Source organism: Sceloporus occidentalis, unplaced genomic scaffold, assembly GCF_023333645.1.
Source record: "Sceloporus occidentalis isolate IW3139 unplaced genomic scaffold, rSceOcc1.0.p SCAF_134, whole genome shotgun sequence".
Classification (NCBI taxonomy): domain Eukaryota; kingdom Metazoa; phylum Chordata; class Lepidosauria; order Squamata; family Phrynosomatidae; genus Sceloporus; species Sceloporus occidentalis.
The window spans coordinates 1752361-1770532 of NW_028317114.1; the positions used below are offsets into that span (position 1 = coordinate 1752361).

The 18172-nt window shown below is 39.5% G+C and overlaps 1 protein-coding gene across 1 annotated transcript in view; it reads right to left on the bottom strand.

Moving 5' to 3' along the window:
• The window catches only part of LOC149281359 (calcium uniporter protein, mitochondrial-like), a 67635-nt gene extending 51340 nt beyond the window's left edge, over positions 1-16295 (bottom strand). The window contains exon 1 of the mRNA XM_089499385.1: positions 16185-16295. Coding sequence (XP_089355511.1) covers positions 16185-16295 — 111 coding nt within the window. The remainder of the gene's footprint in view (positions 1-16184) is intronic.
• Positions 16296-18172: the final 1877 nt, after the last annotated feature.

Here is an 18172-nt window from a genome sequence, read left to right on the forward strand (position 1 = left end):
ATGTGTGTGGGTGTCTGTGTGGCAGAGCCTGTCCTGGTGTGTGTGTGTTTGGATGTGGCAAAGCCTGTCCTGATGTGTGTGGGTGTCTGTGTGGCAGAGCCTGTCCTGGTGTGTGTGTGTATGTTTGGTAGTCGGTGTCGCAGAGCCTGTCCTGGTGTGTGTGTCTGAGTGTTGGTGTGACAGAGCCTGTGTTGGTGTGTGTGTCTGGGTGTTGGTGTGTGTGTTTGGTCATCTGTTCCTGACACTTAACTTACAGTAGGAATTATTTAATTTATATTTATCCAGAGATAAAACGCCCTCCTGAAGTTGTAGTGACTTCAGGGGACAAAACGTTCAAGGCCCTGAAATCATTTAGTGGAAAAGTTATTTATTGTGTTATAATATTTATTTCAAGGATTAGTCGCACTCAATTGTGGCTTCAGGCTTCCCATGTTGAATGATCAAGTATTATTTTAGCCCAATAACAAAAGTATAATTCCATAGCACATTACTTTTGGAAATTATGAATGCCCCCCCAGTTTGACTGTGATATCTTGTGTGCCCCCCCTATATATTGTTTCTAGAGTCGCCACTGCGGATAATCATGGAACCGGTCAGTGGGTGGGATATATTAGGCAGCAATTGAACATTTCATAGTCAAAGTTGATGCGTTATAGGCAGAAAAAAATTGGTCAGCGTAAGGATCCGAGTGACTTAGTGATTGCTAGATGACTAAGTCAGAGGGATCCTAAACTGCAGCTCTTGTGGGATGTTCCCGGCCTGCAGTCGTCAGTACCAAAAGTGGTCCAAGGAAGGAAAAGCAATGAACCAGCCACAGGGTCATGAACGACCAAGGCTCACTGATGCACATGGGGGGCGTAGGCTGCCCTGTGTGGTCAACTCCCAACAGCCGAGTCCCTGCCTCTCAAAATGCTGAAAAAGTTAATGCTGGTTCTGATAGAAAGGTGTGAGAACACACAGTGCATCAGTTTGTTGCATATGGGGATGCATATCCACAGACCAGTCAGGGTGTCCACTACCAAGCACCTACAATGGGAATAAGAACTGGAAGGTGGCCTGCTTTTGATTAATCACATTTTCTTTTACATCACGTGGATGGCTTGGCGCGAGACTGTGTCTTACCTGGAGAACACATGGCACCAGGCTGCATTTATGGAGGCCCCACCTTGCAATTTAAAGGACCTGCTGCTGTCTTGGGGCCAGATATCACAAAACACCTTCAGAGGTCTAGTGGAGTCCATGCTTCAACAGGTCACGGTTGTTTTGCCATCAAAAGGGGGGGGGGCCTACACAAAAGGGAGTACCTTAATGTTGCTTTTCTCCTACAAAGTTGAATAATGCATGTTAAAACGCTTACAAAGATTCATGGGACAGAATAGGCATAATGGGAGTGTTACCATTTGTGAGCAAACACTTAGATTTGGCATTAAGCAGCCACATACACTTTAATCTGGGCTGTGATGACGCCCTTCCCCATAGCATAACATGGGGAAAGTTGACGGTGCTCCGATTTTGTCCCGGTTTAAAGAAGTTACTCTCCCTGTTGGGGTCTTTTCCCCATCTTAGGGGCAAATCTTCTAATATTCATTGGTTCATGTTTGGAAGTCTGTTTATTGGTTACCTTAATCCCCCAAATTAATTGTTGTCTGCTTGTTTTATTGCCCTCCGTTGATCTGTACTGGATTAAAAAGCCCCCCCCCCCCCCATAAACAGGTCCTCTAGTTATGCCTCCTTATCCATGTCTCGGTTCTTGATGGGATACAAAAAAGCTATATTTACTTCCACAAAGCAGCAGATTTAGACAAAGTTTAGACAATTTGTGATTCAATTGAACTGCAAGCAGACAAAACCTGTAACTGTGCGCACAATTTTCCACAGCCAAATGCTTTTCTCTAAGTCGTGTCAGCTCGCTAATGAGAATCTGGTCAGTACTGATCAGAAAGACCCATGAGATAAAACATGACCTTACGGGGAGGTTACCTTTACATTATTTTTGCAGCACTTCAGTTAACTTTCAGAAGAGGAAATGGATATAACCACAAAAGATTTCCTCAGTCTACCAAACTGTTAATATTAACAAGGGATCAAAAAGCAACAACTATTTGTTCCTATAAATCGTCACCCAGGAAATTTTAGCAGTGTGACATACACCTGCATTTAAAAGAATAGTTTATAGCCCCGACTAAATAATGTTCTCTCATGACTAGGGATGTAGTACAGGGCCCTGGTTTAAAAATTCCCCCAGCTTCAACAAGCAACATGTCGCACAGTGCCACCCTAACCCCCAAACAGCATGCCTGTGCCATCTTTGTCGCAAACAGCTGGTCTGTGCCATCATTGCCTCCTGCCCCCCCCAACATACCACTCACATATACATAGACCTCTATGCTCAGACACATACATAGAGATTCATGCTCACGTACATACATTCCCCCTAACGCCTGCAGCTGCTTACTTCTGATTGCTCCTGCAGCGTTTGGTCAGCACAGCTCGCACACTGTTCAGTCCAGGTCGGCAGGACCCTTTCTGAACAATTCTGAACCAGTACAAGGAGACGGGAACAAGTGGTTGCAGGGTTCACCCCAGGTCCCCTAGAGAGACCCCCTCTAGTTATGCTACTGCTCATGACCACAATTGTACCTCATTTTGTTAAAGTGTGTGGTACAACCAGGATTTAAAAACTAGCCATAAGAGACAGTGCACACAAGAAAAACCTATGGCAGGTCAGAAACTGGGGATGGCTTAAAAAGAATGATAGACAGGCCTTTGGCAAAGATGGCTGTTAGACGAGCTAGGGTGCTGACCTCAGTAAAGGAGAGGGGCATGGCTGCCCCCACAGGAAAAGAGAGAGGATTTAAATGTCAAAAAATAAGAGGAGGAACAACAATTAGTGTCCTTCACTGAAGCAGATCTACTCAAACACATCCCAAATTCAAATTAAAAAAGGAGGTAGGTTGAGATTATTGCAAGAAAAAACACACATTTGGAAGCCTGAGAGAACTTTCGATTCCCACAAAATAAAACGCACACAAGACACCATTATTTTCAGTCAATATCAACATGTTGGTGTTACATATTGGTTACGATGGGCAGATAACAGAATGAGACAGGGGTGAATATCAGTGTCTGTCTGGGTCGTCTTTGCACGATTTTAGCAAGCCTAAGCAAACAGGTGCATTTTATAGCCTCTTCTAAAATTGAAGCAAGGAGTATCAGGTTTACTTCGTTTTGCAAATCCAGCTAGACTCACCCCTTGGCCTTATTCTAGCAGAAGTCTTTTGAACAAGGCACTCGTACTGGCTTAATTTGTGCATCATTCAGGATGTGACAAAATGTACGTAGAGCTATATACAGAAAGTCACAATCAAACCAGCAGTTTAAAGAATACAGAAAGTAAAATGATCATCTGCCATAAACAGTGGCGTCACTACAGGGGGGCAAGGGGGGGGGGCAATTGCCCCCCCTAGGATATTCCTTGCCCCCCCTGTTGCCCCCCCCGCCGAATTTGGAGTCACCCAGGACAGTCCCGCAATGGGACTTTAACCCCTTGACTGCTAACGACGGCATGGTGCCGTAGCAAGCAGTCCCAGTCAGGTGCCAACGACGGCACCATGCCGTCACTAGCACTACCCTACCTTGATGGAGGTCTGTGGACCTCCATCACCACCTACCCCGGCGATCCGCCCCTCAAACTGAAGGGCATCACCGGGGCCACTCGATCCGCCCAGTGACGTCTCGCGCAATGACGTCACCGCGCAACTTTATTAACAACTGACAATTGTCAGTTAAAGAGGTATGGGGGCATGCTGCTTAGATGCCTGTATCTCAGGCATCTAAGCAGCTACAGACCCCCAACATATACCGTTGGGAAGGTAATTCCCAACGGTATAGTGTGGACGCCAGGTAATTACTTCACCTTTCCAACGGTATATAGCTTGTAAAAAGAATAAAAAAATATTAAGTTAAAAAAATAAAAATTTAAAAAAAGTTAAAAAAATTATTTAAACATAAAGTAGTTTAACTTTAAAAATAAAAGTTTAAGTATTCTAGCTAAATGATCCACTGTGGTAGCCAATGTTACCACAGTGATCATATAGCTATAAAAAGTCACATTCCCTTTTTAAAAAAAAAATCGCCGATACTAATTTTTAATCCCATGATCCCTTTGATCATGGGGTTAAATTTAGCCAACGGTAGAGGGAGGCAATTTTTGAAATCCTGATGAACTGCAAATATTAATAAAATCAGCCATTTAGCCTGTGTGGTACGTGAGTAACCATCTTATCCCTGGAGCGCCTTGCATTTTTACTGCAAAACTTATTTTTGCTGTAAAAGTGGTTTTTTTCTCCCTTTACCATCATTTCTTTGGGATTGTAAGGGGAAAGAATGGTGTGTGCTTCTGTGAGTGAATGTATGGAAAGTATGGTGTGTGCTTCTGCGAGCGAATGGAGATATGAAAGGCGTGTGAATGATCAGTAATTAGGGTTGAAGCCTTGACGTGGCATTACTGCTCACGTAGGAAGTTAAATTATGGTACAAAAAGTACACATTTGCAAGAACTACACCCCTTGGCGCATCAAATGAGGGGCTGTATGTGTTTCTAGTGCAAACCTGGAGTGCGCAAGACACAAATGAACATGTCGCTATGGTTAGAAAAAACATATTTTCTAGCCAAAGTGACATATTCCATCATTATTTGTGCACTCAACTTTTGTCCTCTTAATACATGTAGCCCCTCATTTGAAGCTCCAAGGGGCGTAGTTTCTTAAAATGGATGAATTGTCCGAATGAGTGAGAGCATGAGTTAATATGTGGATGAGTTGTCTGAATGAGGGAGAGCATGAGTTAATATGTGGATGAACTGTCTGAATGAGGGAGAGCATGAGTTAATGTGTTTGTGTGTATCATAGATGTATAATTGTGGAAGGGCAAAGATGGCACTAGCAGGATGTTTGAGCCTTGGGGACCAAGATGGCACAGGCAGGGTGTATATGGGACAAAGATCGCAAATCTTATGTGTGTCATCTGGGTGCTGGCCAGGTTCTATGTGGGCAGTGTGGACGCCAGGGCTGACTTTGGGGTGTGCAACCTGTGATCTATGCCTGTAATTTAGGGGGTTTAAAATATACCTGTAATACTGTGTTTTTATGTGAATTCCAATTGACCTACACCTGCAAAGCTGGGTTTCTGTGTTATTCTGTAGATCCATATCTGCTATGCCATGTTTCCATACATTATTTATGTATACCTGCAAATACAGGGTTTGTATTTCTTGTTCAGTTGATTAATACCTGCAATGCTGTTTCCATGTATTTATTTGATCTATACCTGCAATGCTACATTTCATATATTATTATTGTATACCTGCAAATACAGGATTTGTATGTCTGATTCTGTTTATTTGATCTATACCTTCAGTGCTGAGATCACAAGTGAATTTCAATTGATCTATACATGCAAAGCTGGGTTTGTGTGTTAATGTGTTGATCTATACCTCCTATCAGCAGTATGTATATATATATATATATATATATATATATATATATATATATATATATATATATATATATATATATATATATATATACTGCTGATATATATATATATATATCAGCAGCAGGATCTAATATTAGGCCCTGAAATCATTTAGTGGAAAAGTTAAGGTATTGTGTTGTTTAAAGGATTTCAAGGATTAGTCGTACTAAATTGTGGCTTCAGGCTTCCCATGTTGAATGATCAAGTATTGTATTGTCCAATAACAAAAGTATCATTCCATAGCACATTACTTTTGGCAATATATATATATATGTTTTTTCAGTGGTATGATTTAATGGTGGAAATTATTAATGCCCCCCCCCCCCGTTTGACTGTGGTATCTTGTATGCCCCCCCTATATATTGTTTCTGAAGTCGCCACTGGCCATAAATATATATTTGGTTTAGTTATACACATTCAGACTACTTTAGCAATGCACCAATTACATACATCATATATATTACACACATTTTATTTGTCCAGAATCTTCCGTATGGCCCAGGTGATAAATTAGTATATACACCAAGGAGTATTTTGACATTGTAAGAAGACATATTGTTTGTTCAATTAAGCAAGAAGGGGGGAAAAACAAACAAACACATAGCTTATAAAAAAACATTGCTCAATATAAAAAATAAATAGATCAAGATTATTTGTACAAAGTAATGCACTCATACATGTCTGTAATGAGAAAAAGCAATGCTTCCATAACCTTTGCCAAGACACTGTAAGAATGCAGCAGCACTAATGTTCCATTTTCAACCCCTGCATCACTTTGCTTTTCAAGCAATTAGCCAATGCTGCAACACAACGGCTATAAAAAGCAATAAGTACACTTTACAGAAAGAAAAAATTAAACGTGACAATTGGCAGAAGAGTGATTGCAATTAGTGCATTAATTTGAGCCATCTGGATCAATCATTTACAAGTCATTGTATGCCTCGTAAAAAAAAAAAATCAAACTATGTCATTGAATAACAGTAATGAATATATTGTACTTTGGAAGCATAACACAATATTACACTAATCTCCTGAACCTTCAGCTAATAGACTTCATAAAATATAAGATTATATCTTTTTCTGAAAAAAAAAAAAAAAAAAAAAGTCTAAAGTAAAATATACTGGAGGAAATAAACTTACTTAAGGGGTTAGGACACAGTGTATATAATGCAGCCTTCTCTAGTACTTTCAAAATATATTGAGCACATGGGTAGTTTGCCAGTTTAAGATAGGTGTAAACCTTAAAAAACAATACCTTTATATAATATTATGGTGTTTTTTTATCTTTGACAGCGGCATCTGACAACAGCACTAGTGATATCTCTAGCCTGAATCATATATTTATGGAGTGACCCAGTGTCTAGACACAGCTCCATCCTGCATGGATTATTTTTGTTCTAACAATTTAACAATTACAGTTATATAAAAAGGTAGGTTTTTGTACTAGTTTTACTTGAAAATAAATAAGCAATAAAAACACAGAGCCTACTAAGCCCTCCCCTTAAGCAAAACACTGCTTGCGTCTACAACAGCATACGTAGGTACATACGTCTTTATACAAACCATGCTTCTTCTATTATTTGAAAGCAGAAAATGCATTATCTTTTCTGTTCTGGCTCACCAGAGTATATGAATTACATTTTAGCCCATGGATCAATAAATACAATACTATCAAGACGTTCTGTGTTTATCAGAACTGGCCATTTTTTTTTATGACCGTAGATACTGCGGCTAACAGTAATCATTGTAAAGAGAGCTTTATGAAAAATAATCAGAAAGCGAGGGTACAATCTGTCACGAGAAGTAAGAATCAAACCATCGGAGGGAAGCTATGGAGGGTGTAATGAAACATAATTTAATTACATGTCAGATTAAGAGAAACAGTAATCGTCACAAAACCTTACTGCCAAGTAAATTGTTATGTTACGTTGTCACAAAAAGACCACCTTCAGAAGCAGCGTGAGATTTAAAGTAGATAGACAATCCACCTGTTTTACTATAATAATCCGCGGACATCTTCATGAAGACCAAATACAAGGCGAGAAAGTTCCCTACTTAATACTGTCTGCCAGTAACATAATTTCACATGACAATCACGACTGATACAATTAGCTACTGGTCCCATTATGTATTTAATGATGGACTTGGGCACCTGTTTTTCATGATCTCTCTTACTGGGGGTGGTGGTAAATAAATGGAACAGCCTCCATCAGAAGTTGTGTAGGTTTATGGAGTGAGGGTGTGTAAACATGCATAGGATATGCACAAAGCTTTCCCGAATCTACGACAAAGGAGAGATTAAGTTCTCAATCTTTACATCAGAAAAAACAGGCAGATTAGATGGCCCAAAATGGTTTTTATCTAGCGTCAAAAGTCTATGCTTCTAAAAGATTACTGGATTTTTCTTGCAAACCATGTGGTTTCTTTTCATCCTTTTTGCCATAAGCAACTTTGGAAAGGCTATTTGTACCACCTTAGTAAGACTGTCCATTGTGCATCTAATTGTTAGGATTTTCCCTGATGGACACCAGACAAATTCTACACAGACCCAGATTTTTCTTCGTACATGCTGCTTCTTGGGTGATCTGGCCCCCCAGCATTCGGCTGCTTAGAGGGCCAGTTACAGGGGGAATCTCCCCAAACAACTCAGCACAGCCCTCAGTCTGGATTAGAAGGCGCCGTGTGCCTTTAGAACACTGAGCACAGGGATGGGACCTCATATCCAGATACTCCACGGCTCACTATTAAAGACTCCAGTCATTATTATTATAATCCGGGAATCTAAATTTGCATGCATTTATGCTCTTTCGTTTTTGTTTTTTTTTGCGGTGCATATTTGCAGGCTCTGACCAAACCTTGGGGTTGAGCAGCCCCTTTTGCCACAAAGGTGTGGCGAGAGAAGGCTTTAAATTGCATGAGAGTCACATTTGGGTTAAGATTGGGACCGAATCAGCTCCTTGGTAAGCAATACAGCCAGGAAATATTAGATAGGACTCGCCAAACTTTGGGTACTTTGACGTAGTGAGGTGCAATATATGGCCATATAGTGTGATAGACTCCACAACGTTGATGCCTTAGATTTATTTTTTTTATTAGTATTTTCTGGGTATATGCTGAATTCTTGCTTTGTTTTGAATAAAAGAATCTTCGTTATAATTCAAGAAACTGAAAATGTAACCAACACGGACTTGGAAAGCACTTAACATATAAGCCTAGATAATGATTGGAAAATATAAAGTGTGTGTGTGTTTTTTTTTCTTCTAGCTACTATAATTGAAGTTTAATGTGTTCATTGCTGAAAATGCACAAATTGGAAAGACAACAAGTGACCTGAATCTTTGAAGATGCTCTTCTATTTTGTGTCATTAAGGCATTTGTGTGGTTGTCAGCAGCGAGATGAAAAGTTGGCTGCAAACCAAAGAGCCAAAGTGCAGCATGCACAGTACAAAATTAAAAAGGAAAAAAAAAGTTATGCTCTTAGGTAGGTCATTGAACTAAGGCATGACTACTGAATGGGTTGACTTTGTAACAGGAAAAACAAAAAAAACAAAACATAGTATAGTTTTTAATTGAGGTTGTTTTGGGACAAATAATGTAGGAGAAAAATTATGATGATATACGATAAAGGGAAAGATAAAAATGGGAAAAAGGAGCATATCCTGAATTGTGGTGTTCAGTAAGTGAAAAGGGCCAACGCAAAAAGAATGCTAGATTTTGTGTGTGCATATGACATGAGAAACAAAGACACATGATAAGGAGACAGACAACGACAGATACAAGAAAGAAGACAATGAGAGAGCGACAGACACACAATGAGAAGGAGAGAGAACCCACACACGCACAAGACATGACAAATACAGAGAGACAGACACAAGAACGAGAGAAAAACCAAGAGAGACACAGAAATGAGAGAGGAGGAATAAGAGAACAGAAAAAAAAAAAAAAAAAAAAAAAAAAAAGAACACACTAGAATATTTATCACCAGGTCCCAAATTTAATAAAATCATAGTGGCAGTGCAGAAGAAAAAAAAACCCCTCAACATTCCAGTTCCTTACTCTTCATAAACGTCCCAGGAGGGTCAAAACTTCAGATTTTCTTCTGCAATGCCCCTATGACTTGAAACAGACCCTTGGTGTGCATTTTTTTCTGCCCACTCAGTCTCAATATACAATGTGCCGAGTTTTTTTTCAACTGTATGTAAGCATTTATAATATATATCATACAGAGAGTATATGCACACAGGCTATAAGCTTGTTAATTATGATTCTATAGGTTTGTCAAAGGTCTACAAAAAAGTAAGCTTTTTCATTGTGCAAACAAACTTGGTAAAATTCTGTTGTTGCAGATCCTTATCTCTACATCACACTTCAAATAAACTCCATTTGTTCACAGCATATATTAGCATCAGCTGTATATTTAATAAAAACCTATTATATTAAAGAGAAGGGACAGTAAGAGCGCGCGCACTTACTCAACATTGCATTATCTTTAACACACAGATTCTCAAGCAAGCCAACATCAAGATAACTAAAAGCAGTTTGCAGGCTTAACCAATTACAAATGCCTGCATTTGAATTTGGAGATGAGGGACAGCTTCTTTATCAAAACGAACAAATGCATAACATTATAAACGCCGTGGAATAATCATAAGTGTCTTGTACACAAGAGGAGGTTAAAACAACTGCATCCCTGTTAATCCCCTAAAGTGGGATTATACTGCATATGCATAGCTTGCTTTATTCTGTTAACGTTACTACCCAACTAGCTGTAGGATATAAACACGTTATTGGAGTATACTCCGCTTCAAAATCTTGGAAAATGGTTAAAGAAATAAATATTTTGACAGCGGTCTTCATAACTACATACTTGTCCTTTTTTATTAACTTATAAAATCTAAAAAAGAAAAAATCCCCGCTATATAAATAAAAAAAAACAAAAAAAAAAAAAACTAGGCCAACACAGACATGCCCTCGCCAGAAAGCAAAATTTCATCACAACTTGTACAATCAAAACTGGAAAATGCAGTTATAATTCATTACACAGCAGAAAATCACCCTAAACAACAGCTATCACACTTACTGCTTCCACACTACATAAATATTCAACTGAGCTGGGTGTGTAATAATAACATTAGAAAACGACGCCACAGTGTTAATGCACTACAGTGACGTGCAAATGAAATAAACAGCAAAGAGGAAGAACTCGACAGGTGAGCGTTAAGACTAAAGCTGCACACTGTCTCTTAGAATTAAGTACAGTATGCTAGTTTATCATTAATGCTATAGCTGACCTAGCTCCTTATTTATTAGTAAAAGTAAAGACACGATGGTTCAAAATGTTGTATAAACATGTCCAGTTGATGTTTCTGTTTATTGCTTCACACTTGTGTGGGAGGTATGCTAGGAAGACAACACATTATGCAAAAAGATATGGTTGTATTACAAAATTGTGTTTTCAACATATGCTTGAAAGGACTATTTTCTTGAAAAATACATTAAAAACATCCTGTTGGACCATCAGAATTGGCCAAGTCTGACTTCTGACAATCCCACAGACAGACCCTTTATAAATCTTATCAGAAGTATTATTATCCTATTAAAAAGATACCAACCAGTGGAATACATGGCTTTCTTAATAAATGTAACTGTAGATTGCAATAACAAAACATAATATGCAATACTAATAATAAAAATTCTTGACAAAATGTTTGATTAGACACTATATTGCCAACTCCCTGTACTTTGTTTGTGTAAGCCCAAGTACCAAGTGTAAGTGTAAGTACTCATTGTACAGCACCGTGGAATATGATAGTTTTAAAATCATAAATAACATTTATTCTTCTTATTAGTTTGTGTTATGACATTACATAAAGGTGCCACAAAAAAAAAAGCAGATATTTATAACTGCTTTCCACGTAGAGCAATACACACGTATTTATTCTACAACGCTACGGAATTTGATGGCGCGATATAAAGTAAATAATAATAATACAAACAATCTGTAGATGACCAACCTAGTTCAAAACCAATAAAACAACAAGAGTCTGCAACATTTTAGATCTCAAAAGTGTAGGATTTCAGAAAAGTTACAGGTTTACAAACCCCCCAAAAAACAATAGAAAATATAGAAATCTGAGATATGTTATGGTCACAAAGATCAACTTGAACACCGAAGGGTTGGATTGCATTGTTAACCTAATTAGAAAAAGGAAACATTAAACAGGAATTGTAGCACTCCATATTAGTAACAGGAGCCGTATCATGGCAACAGTCTGACTGTATAGAAAATCTGAGGAATCACAAGATACTGTATTTAAGATGAACAGAACAGTTCACATTCATCAAAAACAGTGTAAATGATATTTGTTCTAAAATTGAAGAAAAAATTCCCAAATTTGACCATGTTCAGCAATACAGGAGAATCCATCAATTTTTATTTCTTTCCACCTTCAGTGGAACATATTACGTTGATGATGCTGTCCGGAGGAACATTCAGAAGCTTTTGCATACCTGTCAGAGAGCCTACAGCTAGACAGCTTTCCGAAGACAATTGGCAATGCTGCAAACGGATACACAACTATTTTTAAACTCACAATCTGGGAGGAGTGGAGGTGGAATAATGTTACAATGTTCTGCAACAAAATAAGACTAGTTCTTTATTTTCAGATTTGTAGCAGTAAGAGGAATCCATACAGGTCAAAAGATGTTGGCATTTTGGAAAAGCCTTTTCAGTTAATGCTAATTAATGTTAGGTGATTAAGAAATATATATTTGTAATAGTTTATATAAAGTATGCTAGGAAAAAAATAATAATAAAAAAGACTACCTCCAACATCATCCCTACAGAGGTACCAAAACCTAGTCTAAGGGAGGTAGATAAATTAGAGGTTGAAGGATGTAAGTAAATATTTTCTTTTAAAGATCTAGCATGATTTTTAGACTTTTGCCAACATATGGAACATTGCACGTAGTGCAGGACTTGATTCTTGTTCAGTAAAAACGTACATTCATCATCAGGCTCCTAACCCATCTCTTACACCCAATATTTTTAAAAATATTCTGTAATTGGTGTCCAAGAATTCTGACATTATATCGCATTATGACATTTCAACAAATCCATCACAGAGTCTTACTCTGGTGACAGTTAAACATATAGAACTCCCACACATAAGATATTTTTGCCTCTTATTATGCAAGCGCCACTCCTGCTTAGTGTATTCACAGTATGTCCCAATGTATTCCATCTTGGAGGACATGCAGGATATCCCCATCTCTAATACGGAGATACAGTATCTCAGAAAAGTGAGTAGACCCCTCACATTTTTTGTAAATATTTTATTATATCTTTTCATGCGACAACACTGAAGAAATGACCCTCTGCTACAATGTAAAGTAGTGTACAGCCTGTATAAGTGTAAGTTTGCTGTCCCCTCAAAATAACTCAACACACAGCCATTAAAGTCTAAACCTTGGCAACAAAAGTGAGTCCACCCCTAAGTGGAAATGTCCAAATTGGGCCCAAAGTGTCAATATTTTGTGTGGCCACCATTATTTTGTATAATTTTTGGTCACCAGAGCTTCACGGGTTGCCACTGGAGTCCTCTTCCACTCCTCCATGACAACATCACAGAGCTAGTGGATGTTAGAGACCTTGCGCTCCCCCACCTTCCGTTTGAGGATGCCCCACAGATGCTCAATAGGGTTTAGGTCTGGAGACATGCTTGACCAGTCCATCACCTTTACCCTCAGCTTCTTTAGCAAGGCAGGGGTCGTCTTGGAGGTGTGTTTGGGGTCGTTATGTTGGAATACTGCCCTGCTGCCCAGTCTCCAAAGGGAGGGGATCATGCTCTGCTTCAGTATGTCACAGTACATGTTGGCATTCATGGTTCCCTCAAAGAACTGTAGCTCCCCAGTGCCAGCAGCACTCATGCAGGCCCAGACCATGACATTCCCACCACCATGCTTGACTGTAGGCAAGATACACTTGTATTCCTTTGTACTCCTCTCACCTGTGTGTGCCGCCACACACTTGACACCATCTGAACCAAATAAGTTTATCTTGGTCTCAACGGACCACAGGACATGGTTCCAGTAATCCATGTCCTTAGTCTGCTTGTCTTCAGCAAGCTGTCCTGTGAAACTGCTGTATGGCCTTGCCTACCGTGCTGCAGCTCAGTTTCAGGGTCTTGGCAATCTTCTTATAGCCTAGGCCACAATTCTTTTTTTCAGATTCTCAGAGAGTTCTTTGCCATGAGGTGCCACGTGAACTTCCAGTGACCAGTATAAGAAAGTGTGAGAGCGATAGCACCAAATTTAACGCACATGCTCCCCATTCACACCTGAGACCTTGTAACACTAACGAGTCACATGACACCGAGGAGGGGAAATGGCTAACTGGGCCCAATTTAGACATTTCCTCTTAGGGGTGTACTCACTTTTGTTGGCAAGGTTTAGACATCAATGGCTGTGTGATGAATTATTTTGAGGTGACAGCAAATTTACACTGTTATACAGGCTCTACACTCACTACTTTACATTGTAGCAGAGAGTCATTTCTTCAGTGTTGTCACATGAAAAGATATAATAAAATATTTACAAAGATGCGAGGGATGTACTCACTTTTGTGAGATACTGTATATGGTACTGTTTGGGCTGTCAGCAGAATTAAAACATATAAAGTACTAATAAGCTTACAGCTTACGGCTTTGACTCATCTTTTGCTCTTATCCTACTTGCAATACACTTCCTGCCAGCTCCACAGAAGCCAACGGTTCCATCAGATGCCTACAGATTTCTGCTCATTCAGTAACATAAGTCTCCAAAAAGATATTCCGTATTAACAATGTGATATTTTATTAATGAGATGCTTCCTACCAAAAATAGCACTGGAGTGAAGTCGCTTTTGCCACCTGTTCAGTTTACTATTAAAACAGCCATCAATGCTTGCAAAAAAAGGTATCTATTGATGCAAAATATATTATAATAGGATTATTATGGTTAATGGCAGAGTACATAATTGAACACATATTCTAAAAGAGAAAATGCTAGAAAAATGTTTTAATGTAAAAAGTAGAGGCTCTTCAAAATTACTAGAATTTAGTAACCTGCATTTTCTTGGTGAAGATATACACACTATGACACTTACACCCCAAGGTAGACAAAGTACCAATTATGATAAGCAGTAATGTCAATAATATACCCAAGGGTTAGCCACACAATTATAGGTAATCACAGAAGCAATGCATCCATCTCGCACCTACAGGTCTAGATCTATCTGGGTGAATACTTAGTGTTAGAACATGACAGAAGAGGAAAGGATCGGACCAAGGTATACAACCATTAAGAATGATGGCTTGACTCAGTATGTCATCTAAGACAGGAGGTTAAAGAAGAAAAAAAAAAAAAAAGATACACAAATGTGTTTTTTCAGACTGAAAATAAAACATTTGAACAAGCACTATCCCATTTCCACAATATTCCAAAGATACGCAGCACCTTACAAATTTAACGTCAAGCCATAATATAAAGAGCACACCATTAGTAACATACATCAAAGTGTAGCATCCGGAAACAAATATAGGGCTCATTACATACTTACATTATATATATATATATATATATATATATATATATATACACACGCATACCAAATACGAAAAAATTACTGGAATGGAGCATGTGATCATACAACCTAAACTCCTCCAGATTACATTATTAATATCACCAATTAATATTAAATGACCTAAAAAATCCCTTTATACACAATAAAAATATATATATATTTTATTATTATTAAATTTATTTATTTATTTTTTTTTTTTAGAGATCACTCAATGATTTACCCAACATGCCTTATATGTCAAAATCAGAAATCATGTTAAAAATGTTTTTTTTTTAAATCATCCAGCGCGTATGACTCTATGATTAAAAGCATATGTATAAAGCCATATCCCAGAGACTAGTTGCTGAGCAGTATGTGCTACAGAAAACTGCAGGAAAAGCCCTTTTATGGAATAAGGGTGGGAAAAAGGTGCATTCCCTCTCTCAGGGTTTGCGTGTAATGCTGGAGATCCTCCCTCTACCAGCTCCTACCCAGAAAAGCTAAGTAACTGCCCCTATGCTGGGGTGACTACGGTATCCAGGGGCTACAAGTGCTAAGGCTCATGTTCCGCTGTGACAGTCACTGCACCATTTCCCCTGTCCTGATGCACAAAGTTTGTCCCTTGTGTGTGGCAGAGGGTGCTCCTCATTAGGGCAAAGGGGGCGCAAGTCTGGTCACTTAGTGGATCACATGTCAGATTAAGTGTGCGGGATCCCCCAGCAGGCTGCTCAGATTTGCAGATGACACTGCGGGTTTTTGTACAACTGAGGTGAAGGAGGCACACTGTCCCAGTGCAATGCAGACAAACGGGCACTTTCAGTACAAGGCAAGTGTCTTTAGCCAATGCCCAGAGTGCGGCTACCCTGCGGAAAGAGGGTGTCACCTCCCACTATAAGGGCAGATAAGATCGGGAGAACACCAAGGTAATGGTTGCAGAAGCCAGGAGTTTCCTACACACCCCGCCCCAGCCAGCTCCTTCCTGGTCCCGATATAATGTAGACATTTTCCTCCCTGAAGCCAGTCAGGAAAAGCGTTCTCGGTCACTTACCGTCCTGTGAGGACGATGCCTGCTGACACCCAGTCCGGGGAAGCCCGCTGTCAGCCCCCCACCACTCCTTGACAGCAGCAGCAGCCGGGATCTACCTGCAGTGGCCGCCATCTCTCAACTGGAAGCGCTCCGGAGCCGGACGCGCTGCGGCGCTCGCCGGGCGGGGCTAAAACACGCCGCTCAAAACAGGACAAGCCAATCGAAGTACGATATAAGTATAAGGGGCGCGGTAAATCGCAGACTGGGCCGCCTTGCAATACTAGGTTTCCGGGACTGTAATGAAATGGGCTGTGGAAGGCAGCTGTCAATTATTCATGAGCCCTCCCACAGGGGGCAGGGCTCTAGGACTGTCAAGCAGTCTGCATGTATACGTTAAGAAGGAGAGGCTGAGTTTCTTTAGAGCTCAGCAGGCGCTGGAGATTCTTAATGACCTACTATTTAGCGTTATTATTTGTCACCCTTATGCATGTCTTGCATTCACTGATTATTTATTTATCCCTCTTACAGGGAGCAGATAAAGCACATAAAATGCAACACTTTGCATAACTCATTCAATTCTAAAACAGTTTTTGGGTTTGAAATTGGAAAGTTAGTATATCAATCCAGCCTTTGAGGTTCTTAATAGATTGTAAGCTCACAAGACCAGAGCTGCCTTATTCTGTAGCGGTATGTCAAGGACAGGTAGATGAATGCTGTCCCCTTTCTGATATTTCTAGCATGTTTAACTCAGGGAGTGTGATTTTGTGGAACCCACGCAGGCTCCAGATCAAACAGCATCCAGATTATAAACCAGCTGCATAGTTGTCCTTATGCTTTTTTATACTTTAATCTTAACGTGAGTGTCTCCCCTCCTTCAGGTACTCACTCTTCTGCAATATCGCTACTTAAAATATTAAAGAGAACGGGTCCAAGTACAGATCCCTGAGGTACCCCAGTGGTAACAAAACCTTGCTCTGAATATACACCATTGACTACAACCCTCTCCCTAATCCATTCAACCATATTGGGATCTAAACGCAGTTTATTGATAATTCTTCTATGTGGAACAGTGTCAAAAGCCTTACTGAAATCCAGATAGGTCTATCGTACCACCTTGATCAGTTACTTTAGTTGCCCAATCAAAAAAATCAATAAAAATCCATGTTGTTTTTGATCTTGAAACCCGTGTGACTTCAGATGTTCAACAATCCTGTACTTTAATATAGTTTCCATTAGTTTCCCCACTACAGATGTACGACTTACTGGCCTCGAGTTGTCCAACACCCCCCTACTGCCTTTTTTTTTTTTTGTGTGAGTGGGCACATCATTCGCTAATTTCCAATCTTCTGGGAAGACTCCCATTAACAATGATTCGGTAAATAAATCTGGTAACGGTTTTGCCAGTATACCACCAAGCACTTTTAATAACTTGGGGTGTATCCCATCAGGCCCCATCGACTTATTTGTCTTTACCTTAAACAACTAATGTAGACCCTCGACATGTATCAAATTACTCAGTTTTTTTTCTTAACTGAGGTACCTTTCCTTCATGTTCATCTGTAAAAACTGAACAGAAATATTCACTGAGGCAGTCAGCTAGACCTTTATACTCTTCTACATACCTTCCTTCTTTTGTTTTTAATCTTACCACTCCTTGTTTTACTTTCCTTTTCTCATTTATATATCTAAAAATGTTTTATCTCCCTTTTTTACTGACAGGGCAATTCTCTCTTCTGTGTATGATTTGGCAGCTCTCTTATAACTTGTTTTGCTTCTTTCTGCCTAATCTTATAGATCTGCCTACCTTCCTCACTTTGGTTTTTTTTTGTATTGACTAAAGGCTAACTTCTTGTTTTTTACGATTTTGGCCACTTCTGTACTGTGGAGTTCCGACCAGCGCTCTGACTTTAAAGAAGCCGCTGAGCGAGAGAAAGCCATAGCTAGCTCTTTTTTGCACGGGTTCTGCACTGTGGATCCTCGGCTACTGATCCTGACTATCCCTGGCCGTT